This window comes from Brassica napus, chromosome A9 (assembly GCF_020379485.1).
Source record: "Brassica napus cultivar Da-Ae chromosome A9, Da-Ae, whole genome shotgun sequence".
Taxonomy (NCBI): domain Eukaryota; kingdom Viridiplantae; phylum Streptophyta; class Magnoliopsida; order Brassicales; family Brassicaceae; genus Brassica; species Brassica napus.
Genome location: NC_063442.1, coordinates 33,783,552 through 33,796,578, shown reverse-complemented (window position 1 = coordinate 33,796,578; position 13,027 = coordinate 33,783,552). Strand labels below are relative to the sequence as shown.

General features: G+C 36.5%; 2 protein-coding genes across 2 annotated transcripts; one reads left to right on the top strand and one right to left on the bottom strand.

Annotated features, from left to right (window-relative positions):
• Positions 1–720: 720 nt before the first annotated feature.
• Positions 721–1,812, bottom strand: LOC106367921 (peroxiredoxin-2E, chloroplastic). Its single transcript, XM_013807789.3, has one exon. It carries the CDS (start codon positions 1,537–1,539, stop codon positions 847–849), a length of 693 nt encoding a protein of 230 aa, XP_013663243.2. The 5' UTR covers positions 1,540–1,812; the 3' UTR covers positions 721–846.
• A 5,092-nt stretch (positions 1,813–6,904) lies between these two features.
• On the top strand, positions 6,905–7,450 carry LOC106363489 (F-box/kelch-repeat protein At5g39560-like). The gene has a single exon (XM_013803219.2). It carries the CDS (start codon positions 6,905–6,907, stop codon positions 7,448–7,450), a length of 546 nt encoding a protein of 181 aa, XP_013658673.2.
• The last annotated feature ends 5,577 nt before the right edge of the window (positions 7,451–13,027 follow it).

Sequence of the window (13,027 nt, the reverse complement as noted above, 5' to 3'; positions counted from 1 at the left end):
GAAAGAACCGGAACCGAAAGGAACCAACTCGAATAGACCCGACCCGATAAGAACCGATTTGTACCGACTTAAAAACATGTATCTAAAACTATAATTCTTTGTGTTCTATTTTATATATATTATTTTATGATTTAGTTGAAGTATCTTTAGTTAACAACATTTATTATTTTTTTATAACATTTTTTAAGTAATATGAAGCTTTAAAATATAAAATATAGAATTTAAAAATATTTTATTTTAACTATTAATAGTTTCATTTAAGTTATTTTGTAAAATTTAAGATATATACGATAAATATCGACTAAATTTGATAGAATTGAGTATGTCATGTCCTTTTAGAAACTTAAATACCCGAACCCGACCCAGATTCGATATGGACCCGAAAAATTATGGGTATTTTATGGGTATTTTAATTATAGATCAGAATCGACTCGAACCCAAAAATTATAAGTATCTACTGGTCTAAATATTTAGTACCCCAAAAGAACCGAACGCCCAGGGCTACTCTAATGTGCACAGGCCCTAGGTGTTTGCATAAAACAAGCTGAACTGTACATGTTCAGAGAAAGTCACGCAAAGTTTTGGTGTATACAAAAGACGTAGTGGGAATATTGGTATCTGACTGATATGGCACTTATCAATCAATTAACAAAATGTCAAAACACACATAAAAAAAGTAACCCAAAGTAGTCAACAATTCGAAACAAACATATTCCGACAAACAAAAACAACTCCGATGTTTTATTCCATTACAGATTCGATATATAATCTGAAAGCTTCACGAAAATTCAAAACACAGAAGAAAATTCAACACAAAGAGAACAAAAGTCTTAAGACAAAACGGAATCAAAGAGCTTTAAGCATATCCTCAGCACTAGAGTTAGTGAAAGCACCTCCTTCCTCAAGATTCAGCACCTTCACCACACCATCCTCCGCCAGAATCGCGTACCTCCTCGACCTAACTCCGAGCCCCACAGGCTTATCCCTCAAATCCAACTCCACGCCGAGCTTCCCCGTGAACTCTCCGTTCCCATCCGACAACAGCATCACCTCGTCGCTGATCCCGAGGTCCTTCCTCCACGCCTCCATCACGAACGCGTCGTTCACGGAGACGCACGCGATGACGTCCACGCCTTTGGATCTGAGCTCCCCGGCCTTGGAGACGAATCCCGGGACGTGTTTCTGCGAGCAGGTGGGAGTGAAGGCGCCCGGGACGGCGAAGAGGATGGTTTTCTTCCCGGCGGTTAGGGAGGAGACGGTGACTGTTTTGACGTCGTTGGTGGCGGGATCGAGGTAGGAGAGGGTGGAGTCTGGGAGTTTGTCTCCGACGGAGATGGAGGCGGAGACGGTTGTTGCTGAGAAGGATCTGGCGGCGGAGATGGAGGTGCGGCGGGTGTGGGATTTGAGGGAGAGGTTGGGAGCGAGGGAGCGGGAGAAGGAGATTGGGGCGGTGAAGGCGGAGGTTGGGGAGAGTAGCGGTTTGGCGACGGAGATGGCGGAGGAAGAGAGGAGTCTGGAGACGGAGAGAGAAGTCGCCATGGTTTAATAGATAAGTGTGTTTTAGTGGTTCAAATGTAATGTTGTGTGTGTTTGGTCTGTGAGTGACGCAGGATTGTGACTTTTCGGGATGATGAGTAGACAAGGATGTGGAACCTAGAAGGCTCCGTCGTTATTGGGCCTAATGTTGTTAAATGGGCCTGTATCCTTATTAGCTTTTGATTTTTTCTTTTCCATAAAATTAAAATCGAAGATTTTTTGTTGAGCAGTTGGTGCCAAAAATTGATGACCAGATGTTGCTGCAGCTAAGTGCAGTAGAGTTTAAGTTAGAGCATCTCCAAAAACCTTTTTTTTTTTTTTAAAGGTTTGGCAAAATCTTAAATAAAAGGTATGATGGTGTTTTTCTCTAAAATCAACACTTTATTTTAAGCCTAAATTTTTTTATATTTTACATAATAGTCCGTCATATTTAATAAAACTCAACTAAAAGCATAAATCTTTTATAATAACTATAAAATATACAACAAAAGTATTATAAACAAAACTTAATTAATAAAATATTATATTATAGTAAAATATTGTATGTAAATAAAAACATACAAAATAATTCATTAAATTTAACTAAATTATATAATATTTCATTATAATTTACCCCTACAATAATCCTACTTATGATCAATTAAGATATTTTCAAGTGTAAATGAGTTTTCTTCGACTACGAGTTAAAAAGTTTTGTATACGAGCATTTTTATTTATTTCCATTTCAACTCGATCTTGCATTTCTAATGTTCATTTCCAATAATCATGCTATACATAATAATGCACCTTGTTATTATATCTTGTAGTAACATTATGTAATCTTTGTATGATATTTGTTGTAGTATTAATTAAATATTTTTGTATCAAAAAAATTAAACAAGAAAGTTATTAACATTATTTGAAAGTTACACAAGTAAAAGAACTAGAAAAGTAAGAAACCTTAAATATAAAGTTTTGTATCGTGAAACCTTCTATTATCAAATTTAAAGTTTTGAAGTTGTTTCTGGAGTGGTGAAACCCTTATAAATCAAGTTAAGTTAAAAGAAAATAACTTAATAAAATATTCTTTAAACCAATATATAACTGTTATAGTTATTTTCAATTTTACGATCAAAAAGAAAAAAAATCTATAGTGTTTTTGTCAATATCATCTATGCTAGTCATGATAATATTTATACATCAACAGTAATGCTGGAAACACATATCAAACTCGTCCTATTTCACTCAATTCTTCGTGAATTAAACTATTTTTTACAAATAATTAATGTATATAAAATTTATAAAAAAAAGTAAAAAAATTGGATAGTTTATTTTTTATTCACATTAAATTTAAATTTAATTTTCTAAATATATTGATGTTATTTTGCTATTTTAAATCTAAGACTTAATTTACTTTTACGGTATATATATTCTATACATCAAATAGTCGAACAAGAATAACATAAAATTCATATATGTAAAACTTAGTTTCTTATAATGTAATTTAAAATATATAAATCCAAAAAAGGAAACTTTTCTAATTTATTATTAAAATCTATTCTATTAAAAGGGTAGCAGTCTTGAAAAATTTACTTACACAAGGTTGTTTCGACTATTTCCTAAGAGTTGATAATTTCATGGTCCTACTTAAATTTCTCCTAACAATATATTTTCATAAATTTGTCTGATTTTCTTTAGATATTATAAGTGTGTCACTCCTATATTTATGGTAACTATTATATTACCTTCTATAAATCTCACTCCTTGATTATAAATTTATCTATTTAGTTATTGATATCTCATATACAATTTACTAACCAATATTTTTTTGATACAATAATATATAAACTCGTGGGTCCACAGACTAATCTATGATGTATGTGACCATAAATATATTATATAATATTTATTTTAATCCTTAAATTCATATCTATATAAAACGAATGGTATGGTGCATGTCACCATTAAATAATGCATGCTATTTGAATTAAAATAGTCTGGTAAGTAATACATGTATTCTTAAAGATGAGTTAATGAAGTATGATAAATAATTATCACAAAATCATGTTTTACTATAGAACCGATCAAACTTAGTAGTATATTATATTATTTTCAGTTCATAAAAAATGATATTAACATATAAGTACTGAACAAATTTGAAAAAATGCCTATGAAGTTACTTAAAAATTATCCTCGGACCAACTTATTTAATTGAGTTTTTATTATAATTCAGATACAACCACTTAAACTATATTATGGAAAATTAAAAATATAAATAATTTAGAAAATATTGCTCCATATTTTCTCTTTTTTTTATAAAAAAATAAGTTGACTTGTTTTTTACTTATAAAGCACAATTACTAAAATCCAAAATAATGATTACTATTTTTTTGGGCAACATATAATGTTTAGTATAAAAGATGCTCAAATACAAGTCCACTTTTGTAATTCAATTTAAATAAAAAAATAAATTTACAAATATAATTAGGTCCAAAATTAATATTTATATTATTTGAGTTTCAAACTTGCAGATTTCCGCGGGTTATTCAATCATATATTATATACTAAACACATTGAGATTAGTATAAACTCTTCACTAGGTTTGGAAAATCTAAGTTAAACAAGATTTTTCTCTTTTGAAAAAGTATTAACCCCGTGCTTCAAAACTTGATTCAAAAGTTTGAATTGTTGAAAAAATATCATCCAATTTATATGGGATTTTATCGGGTCAACCAATGAGTATGAATGTGATGCAGTATAAATGCAGAAGAAACACATGAGAAATAGAATGCAGTTTAATCTCCATTTTTTGTCCATTCATCTTTAATATGCAGAATAAATAAACTGCAATTTTATCTGCATGCAGAATATTTTACAGGTAAAAAAAATTGTCCTGCAAACACATCAAAAAAGAGGCTGATCAAAAACAAAAGCCTAATGGGTGATTTTCTTTTTTCTTTTATTTTTTCTTTCTTCTTTTGTCCTTTTTCCTATAAATACTATACATAACTTCATTTCTTTATTTATAAACTAAAAAGTTCTATAATATTTTAAAAAACACCTATACATGTTTACTTGACATATTCATAATTTAACAAAATTTTCTGAATAAAGTATTTTACACATTATTTTAGTATGCTATAAAATATATAAATATACTAATTAATCTAATTAGAACATAACAAAAAATATGAAACTCAAACTACACCAAAATTTACAAAAACTGAACGGGTACTCTTTTTAAAATTTGAAAAGTAAAAATTGTTCAACCCCTCTGAATTACTTGAATATTTGTCGGGCATATACGGTTTTAAATCGAACTTTCATGGGTTTTTTGTTTTTGTTGTTTTTTTGTGCTTTAAACTCGAAGTAAATTAGAACTATTTTTAATTCAGCTATGTTTTGGGTTTAATAAAAAAAAACTGACATGAGTCCGACATTAATTATTTGAAACTACAAGTACTACACATAACTTCACTTTTTCATTCATAAACCACAAAATTATTTTAAATATTAAGTTTTTGGTTTTATTTGTTCGTTTTAATATATATTAACTTTAAGATATTTTTTTATAAAAATATGTAAAGTGATATAAGTTTTAGATAAATATAAAAACATATACTAGTTGATTTATTGTAAATATATTATGTACAACTAAAAATACTATATATTTAAAAAATTTCATTGTATGTTGTAATTAACTTAATTTTATATAATGTTCAAATTTTCATTGTATTTAATTTAATAATAATATTTATTTTTATATATAAGAATTTGTATATTTTTGTTTAGATATTTATTTACATATATTAAATCATTCGTTCAATGTTTTAAAAACCGTACCAGACCGGCCGGTTTGACGGTCAGACCGTGACTCGCTCTTCTAACCGGTTTTGAGTTTTGCTAATAACCGGATTTGAGTTAAACCAGTAAATCAATCCAAACCGGTCAAACTTATTAAAATTGGTGATCCGGTTTGATGTTAAAGGCCGCTTTTTGAATTCAAATTACATAAAATTCCCAAATTTAAAAAAAAATAAAAAAAAATCATGTTTTTTAAATATCTATCTAAAAAAAATTAGCTTTCGTTGTATTTTTATATTATTTTAAAAAATTATTTTATTTTCATATCATTTTTAGATTCAAACAATGATATAAAGATTATAAAAATAATTTTATAGTTATGCATATATATATATTTATTTAATTTAAAATTAACTTAAAATATAAAATTCGGTTGAACCGGTTGGACTGTATGACCATTGATCCAATTGCAATACTAAGTAAATGTCTAATCTGGATTTCAAAACATTTCATTCAATAAAATATGATGATTCGGTAAATTAGTTTAACGAGTTTGATCTGCATTTGTTCTGCGTGATCTGCATGATCTGTATTTGTTCTGCTTGATCTGCATTATATGTTGATCTGCATATTTTGATCTGCATTACCCATTCGAAGCCAATATTGGATAGCGGGTTAATGATAGTTTTTACGTTTTTACCGACTTTTATCAGATTTTTATATATAAGGTTTTAACAAAATTCAGACCAGATTTATATGAATCACCTGATTTACTTCTGAGACTGTAGGTTTGGTTCGGGTATGAAAGCACTGCTAAAACTATTAAAAACTCTACAATATATATATTATTAGATTAGCCCAAAATTTGTCAAGTAAATTTTTTGTCTCATCAACTCAACAAATATAACTCTTACAAAATACACACAAAATGCAACGATGACGTTGTAACATAAGAATACACATATAAAATGTAAAATAAACTATTTGATAAATTATATAATTTTAAACTAAAATTCTTTTACTTTTTTCGATATAATAACACTTTATAACTTAATAATACACTTCAAAACATCAAAACCAAAATAATAATTCATATCAAACAATATTCTTAATCGGAAAAAAAAAAATCCGCGCTTTTGAAGCGCGGATCAAAATCTAGTTATTAATTTATAGAGTTTTCCTACTTTGGATACCAAACACTATTTTTTTTTTGTCTGGTTAATTATGCTATTAAAAATTATGAAAAACATTACATAGACGATATTACAGCCGATAATTCTACCTGCCTGACTGCATCACCCTGAGTAGCCCTATGAGATCCATTCCTGACAGTACTCCTTGCGCCATGCCGAAGATCTCTTGTCATAATTCGTCTTCTCCATGAATTGAAATCCAGACCTCTTTCTGTAGAAATTGCGTCGTCTGAGATTTGAACCGTGTAAAAACCTTTAAACTTTGATCATTATGTCACGGTGTTTCCACACCAAACACTATTTATGCGTTAGATTTTCTACAGACCTAATCGTGATTTAATAAACCCTAAAATTTATCATATTTTTTTTCTCCACAGCAATTGACCATGATCATGACCTTCGAAGAAGTTGAACCAAAGAAGGAAAAGATTTGTCAGCCACTGTCATCGTTTTCTTCACTTCCAGATGAAATCACAGAAAACATTCTTGCCCGTGTTTCGAGGTGGAACTATCCTCCGCTTTCTCTCGTCTCAAAGAGCTTCCGCTCTCTCTTATCTTCCTTGGAAATCTATAAGACGCGATCTCAAATCGGAACCGAAGAAACATGCGTATATGTCTGCCTACAGTTACACAATCAACCACATCCGAGCTGGTTTAGTGTTTGGGCTAAACCTAATAATCAAACCCTAACCAAACAGAGAGGAAAGATTAGGTTTAAGAAGGATCCAACTGGAAACTCGGTTGTTCCGACACGTATACATTCTCCTCGCATAACAAGTCGGTCCACCGTAACGGTTGATCCTGAAATCTACTTAATCGGTGGACCCCGCGAGGAGCCTTCTTCCTCTGTTTGGATCCTTGATTGTCGGAGTCATACTTGGCGTAACGGCCCTAACATGACCGTGGCACGGCCGGGAGGATCCATGCGTATTTACTGACCATGGTAAAATATATGTGATGGGAGGTTGTAAGATTGACGAGAACTCTGCTAGATGGTTTGAGGTGTTTGATACGAAGACTCAGTCTTGGACAGTCTTGCCGGGGCCTGGTGCTGAGTTATGCATTCTGTAAACTAGAGAGAATGTATGTTTGGGAAACTGTGTTTATTCCATATGACTTCATCGTCAATATATACATGTTACAATATATTCTGATAAGATCTGAAGATATCTATAACTATACATCCTTATCACTATCGTACGAGACTTATCTAATCTCCGTAACATCCGCGATCCTTATCGCATATACTCTTAACACTCCCCCTCAAGTTGGAGCGTGTAGATTTCGAACTCCCAACTTGTTAAGTAAATAGTGAAATGCTGGACTTCCCAACGCTTTGGTCATAATATCAGCCAGCTGTTCTGTCGTTCGAACATAACGTGTTCTGATCAGCTTGTCCTGTATGGCATCACGTACACTGTGGCAATCAGACTCAATGTGTTTCGTTCTCTCGTGAAACACTGGATTAGTCGCAATATACAAAGCAGCCTTACTGTCGCAAAACAAGTCCATAGGGTCCTTATGAACCACACCCATGTCAGCTAGCAAACGTTTTAACCACTTTAATTCACGCAATGCCGCTGTCATTGCTCTGTACTCCGCTTCGGCTGAGGAGTGAGACACTGTATTTTGTTTCTTGGTCTTCCACGATATCGGTGAATCTCCCAACAACACAATAAAGGCAGACAAAGACCTTCTAGTTAACGGACACGAGGCCCAGTCCGAGTCGCAGAAGGCTCGTATGCGAAGATCGCTCACAGCTTTTAACATGACTCCTTGTCCTGGACATCCCTTCAGATACTTCAGGACTCTCACCACCGCGTCCCAATGAACTTGCCGTGGCTTGTGCATCACCTGAGACAGAACATGTACCGCGTAGCTCAGCTCCGGTCTTGTAATCACCAAATAAACCAAACGACCCACGATTCTTCGAAACCGAACTGGATTGTTGTAAAGAGGTCCTTTATCCGACAAGAGCTTGTGATTCTGCTCCATAGGCGTAGACACTGGTTTAAAACCCAGCAACCCTGCTTCACCAACTATGTCAAGCGCATATTTCCTCTGTGTAAGAAACATACCCAACGGTCCTCTGGCGATTTCGATGCCAAGGAAATACTTTGCTTTCCCAAGGTCCTTCATCTTGAAACACTTACTCAGATATGCTTTGAATTTGCTCATCATCTTCAGATCATTCCCAGCGATGACTAAGTCATCAACATATATAAGAACTCGCACACTGCTCCCTCCTTTAATAAATGTGAAGAGAGAATAGTCGGAATACGACTGCTTAAACCCAAACTTCTTAAGAGCTGAAGTCAACTTAGAGAACCAACACCGTGGTGCCTGCTTCAGACCGTACAAGGACTTCCTCAGTTTGCACACCTTGTCCGGTTTGTCTGCGTAGAATCCTGGAGGCATGTTCATGTATACTTCTTCCTCCAGATCACCATGCAGGAAGGCATTGTGAACATCCATCTGGTGTACTTCCCAATTCTTAGCTGCTGCCACCTCCAACAGTGTTCTAACCGTAGTCATCTTGGCCACAGGAGCAAAGGTCTCTCCGTAATCTTCTCCTTCTACTTGCCTGTTTCCGCAGACTACCAATCTTGCTTTAGGTCTTTCAACTGTCCCGTCCGCATTAAACTTGTACTTAAACACCCACTGACATGCCAAAGCTTTCTTCCCTTTCGGCAAGTTTGTTATATCCCAAGTCCTTTGATCTTCCAATGCCACTACTTCGGTAGACATCACACCATTCCATATCTTGTCCTTCATCGCCTCTCTCCAGTTCCGTGGCTCCACCATCGAGGTGATAGCTGCAAGAAATGCTTGATGTCTCTCAGAGAACACCGCATCAGTAACGTAAGCTGATATTGGATAAGAGGAAGCGATGTTACCTGGACTCGTTTCTGAAGACTCTGATGGAGCAGCGGGATGAACTGGAAGGGTGCAGTGTTTATCAGGAAGACAGTGAGCATTGTATGTCACGTAATCGTGCAATCTGACGGAAGGCTTCGACACTCGGTGGCCTCTGCCTAGATTCTGTTCCGGAGGCTGCTCTATTGCAACGACCTGAGGCTCTGGAACTTGTTCTGTTTGTGATTCTGGTGCAGCCGCTTCAAGGACTGGTGCAACAGGTGTAATAGCTTCACCCACTGGTTCGACTTGACCGTCACTGACATCCGCTGGTATTACTGGAGTGTCCGTTCCAGCTCCACCATCTGCTGAGGTGCTTGTGCTCGTGCTCCCCCTGGATTCCAGCGCCTGATCGAGCTCTTCAAGATCACACACAACTGGTGGTGCGACAATATCTGCAACACGATCCTCTACGTACGGGAAAGTGCTTTCATTAAACACCACATCGCGAGATACAAAGAACTCCTTGCTTTCCAAATCATAGAGTTTCCACCCTTTCTTGCCGAAGGGGTAACCTACAAATATACATCTCCGACTCCTGGCCTTGAATTTATCTTTGTCTCGCGATGCTTTATGAGCAAAACAAAGACATCCAAAGGTTCTTAGTCCTTCGTACGAAGGGCGTTTTCCATACAGAAGTTCGTACGGAGATTTACCCTGAAGCAAGCTTGATGGAGTTTGATTAATGACGTGAGCTGCAGCCAATACACTTTCACCCCAAAATTTGATAGGAAGGTTTGCCTGAAACATGATCGATCTCGCCACATTGAGAATATGCCTATGCTTCCTCTCCACTCTGCCATTTTGCTGAGGAGTTGCGACACAAGAAGTGTGGTGAACTATCCCATTCTCTGCAAAATACTTAGATAAGCACACAAATTCAGTGCCATTATCGCTTCAAACTGTTTGAACATGATGTCCAAATTGTCGGTGAGCCAGTGAACAGAAATTTGGCAACACGGTTCTGACCTCAGACTTCTCCAGTAGCAAGTATCCACACTGCACGAGAGTAGTCATCGACGATTGTAAGAAAATATACAGCTCCGCACGAGGATGGTTCGCGGTAAGGTCCCCACAAATCAACATGAATTAATGCAAAAGGAACTGAAGCTTTATTAAGACTCTCGGTAAACACCCCTCGAGTCTGTTTTGATTTGAAACAAATATCACATCCTCCAAACTTATCGGAGTTATTCGAAACACCAGAAAGAAAAGGTAAAAAACTCAAAACACCAAAAGAAGGATGTCCCAGTCTGCGATGCCACAAGTCTTTGTCCTCTGCGGCCTTAACACTGAGCCCTCGCCTAACCGTAACATCCCGATAAACATAGACACCATTCCGTTCTTCACCGGCTCCAATCAGGGTCCTCGTAAAACGGTCCTGCAAAATGCAAAGTGTATCAGAAAACATAGCCAAACAACCAGTTTGCTTGAGCAGCTTCGCAACAGACAATAGTGTACAGTTCAAGTCAGGAACAAGTAAAACATGCGACAATATCAACTTGTCTGACAATCGCAGTACGCCACACCGGGTAGCTTGAACCTGACTACCATCAGCGAAAGTTACTGGACGTCCCACCACATCTCGCAGATCACTAAGCAAACGAGAATCGCCAGTCATGTGATGTGATGCGCCAGTGTCGAGAATAACCTCACCCGTTTGTTTCTTACCATTCAACTTGTCCGGTATTGGGGTTGGCTTCTGTTGCTCCAAGAGTGCGGTCAATGAGGCCCATTGTTCTGGTGTTAAAGACGAGCTGTTTGTCCCACCAGAAGACGGTCCCTATACTGCATTGGATCGGGGATGGCCACGTCTGCGGCCTCTCCCTCTTCCTCGATTGTTCTTGTCACCTCCTTGGTTTCTCTCGGTCCACCAATCAGGAAACCCTATTATCTGCCAGCACTCTTTCTTCTCATGCCCCGTTCGTCCACAGTTAGAGCATACTACACTTCCACGACTCCTCGACGCTGCATTCTCCACCTGAGATGTCTCTGTTCGTGCCACGAAGCCAACGGCATCTTGTCTCACCTCTACTCGAGAAGACATAAGTCGCCTTTCTTCACGCACTACTCTCTGATACACTGAATTTAGATCTGGCAATGGATCCATCCCAATTATGTTGGTGCAGACGTTGCCAAATCTAGCATCATCGAGTCCCATCAGGAACATGTGAACCCTCTCCTCTTCGTAGTCTTGACTTATTTTAGCCGAGGCACCACAGGTACAGGCCGGAAGAGGTTTGTAGTTGAGCAATTCTTCCCACTTAGATGTGAGTCGACCAAAATATTCCAACACACTCGATCCTTCTTGTTTACAAGCCGCCAGCTCAGACTTGAGCTGATGCACACGTACGGCATTGCCGATCGAGAATCGTCTCTTCAAGTCATTCCACATTTTGCACGCATCAGGTGTAAAGGTCACTGTCGATCGAACAGTCGATGACATCGAAGCCCTTATCCACCCAACAATCATGGAGTTGACTGTTTTCCATAACTCTGCTTCTGCAGGTTTCTCCTGTTCATCTGGCATCGACAAGGCACCATTGATGAAACCAATCTTCCGCTTAGCTCGAAGCGCATTCTCCAATTCCGAAGCCCATTCGGCATAGTTCTCACCTGTCAACGTGACAGACGTGATCGATACGCCTGGATTGTCGGAATGTGAAAGAAAGTATGGCGACGTGACATTGATCACACCGACGTTACTTGCTGTTGAAGCTTCTTGTTTTGACATATCTCACGATTTCTCTCTTTTGATTTTAATGGATCTTTTCACAAAGGCTCTGATACCATGTAAACTAGAGAGAATGTATGTTTGGGAAACTGTGTTTATTCCATATGACTTCATCGTCAATATATACATGTTACAATATATATTCTGATAAGATCTGAAAATATCTATAACTATACATCCTTATCACTATCGTACGAGACTTATCTAATCTCCGTAACATCCGCGATCCTTATCGCATATACTCTTAACGCATTCTTTTAACAGAAAATAATTATGATTTAGTTAATGTGATAGACGAAAAGTTTTTCGTAGTGATGAATGAAAGGGAGTACACGTACGAGCCGAAATATAGTACATGGAAATTTTTAAGAGAGCAATCAAATTACATAAGCTACTGCGTAGTGGCTTCGTGTTGGATAAAGAATGTAATATACGGTTGCACTTGGTATGGAGCCTTTCTCTGGTGTGACTCTGAGGATCATGAGGGTAGAGAATGGAGAGAAATCAAGGGTTTACGAAGATTGCGAGATGACTGTAGGATGGGTTTAAGAAGTGCAAGTGAGTTTGCAGTGGATGACTATGGTGGGAAGCTTATGGTTATGTGGGGATATTCTGATATCAAACGGAAAAACATGATTTGGTATGCTAAGATTTCTTTGGAAAGAAGTAGCAATGGACGCGAGATCTGGGGTAAGATTGAGTGTGTCGATGAGCTTACATTTCCATGCGAATCTTACGAATCCTTCTGCTGTTTAAGTGCTTATGCTTAATGATACTCTTGGCAAAAAAAAAAAAAAAATGATACTCTTGGCTGGAATGGCATGCGTCGTTTGCTTTTGCTTTGAACACGCTGTTTTCTTCTTTG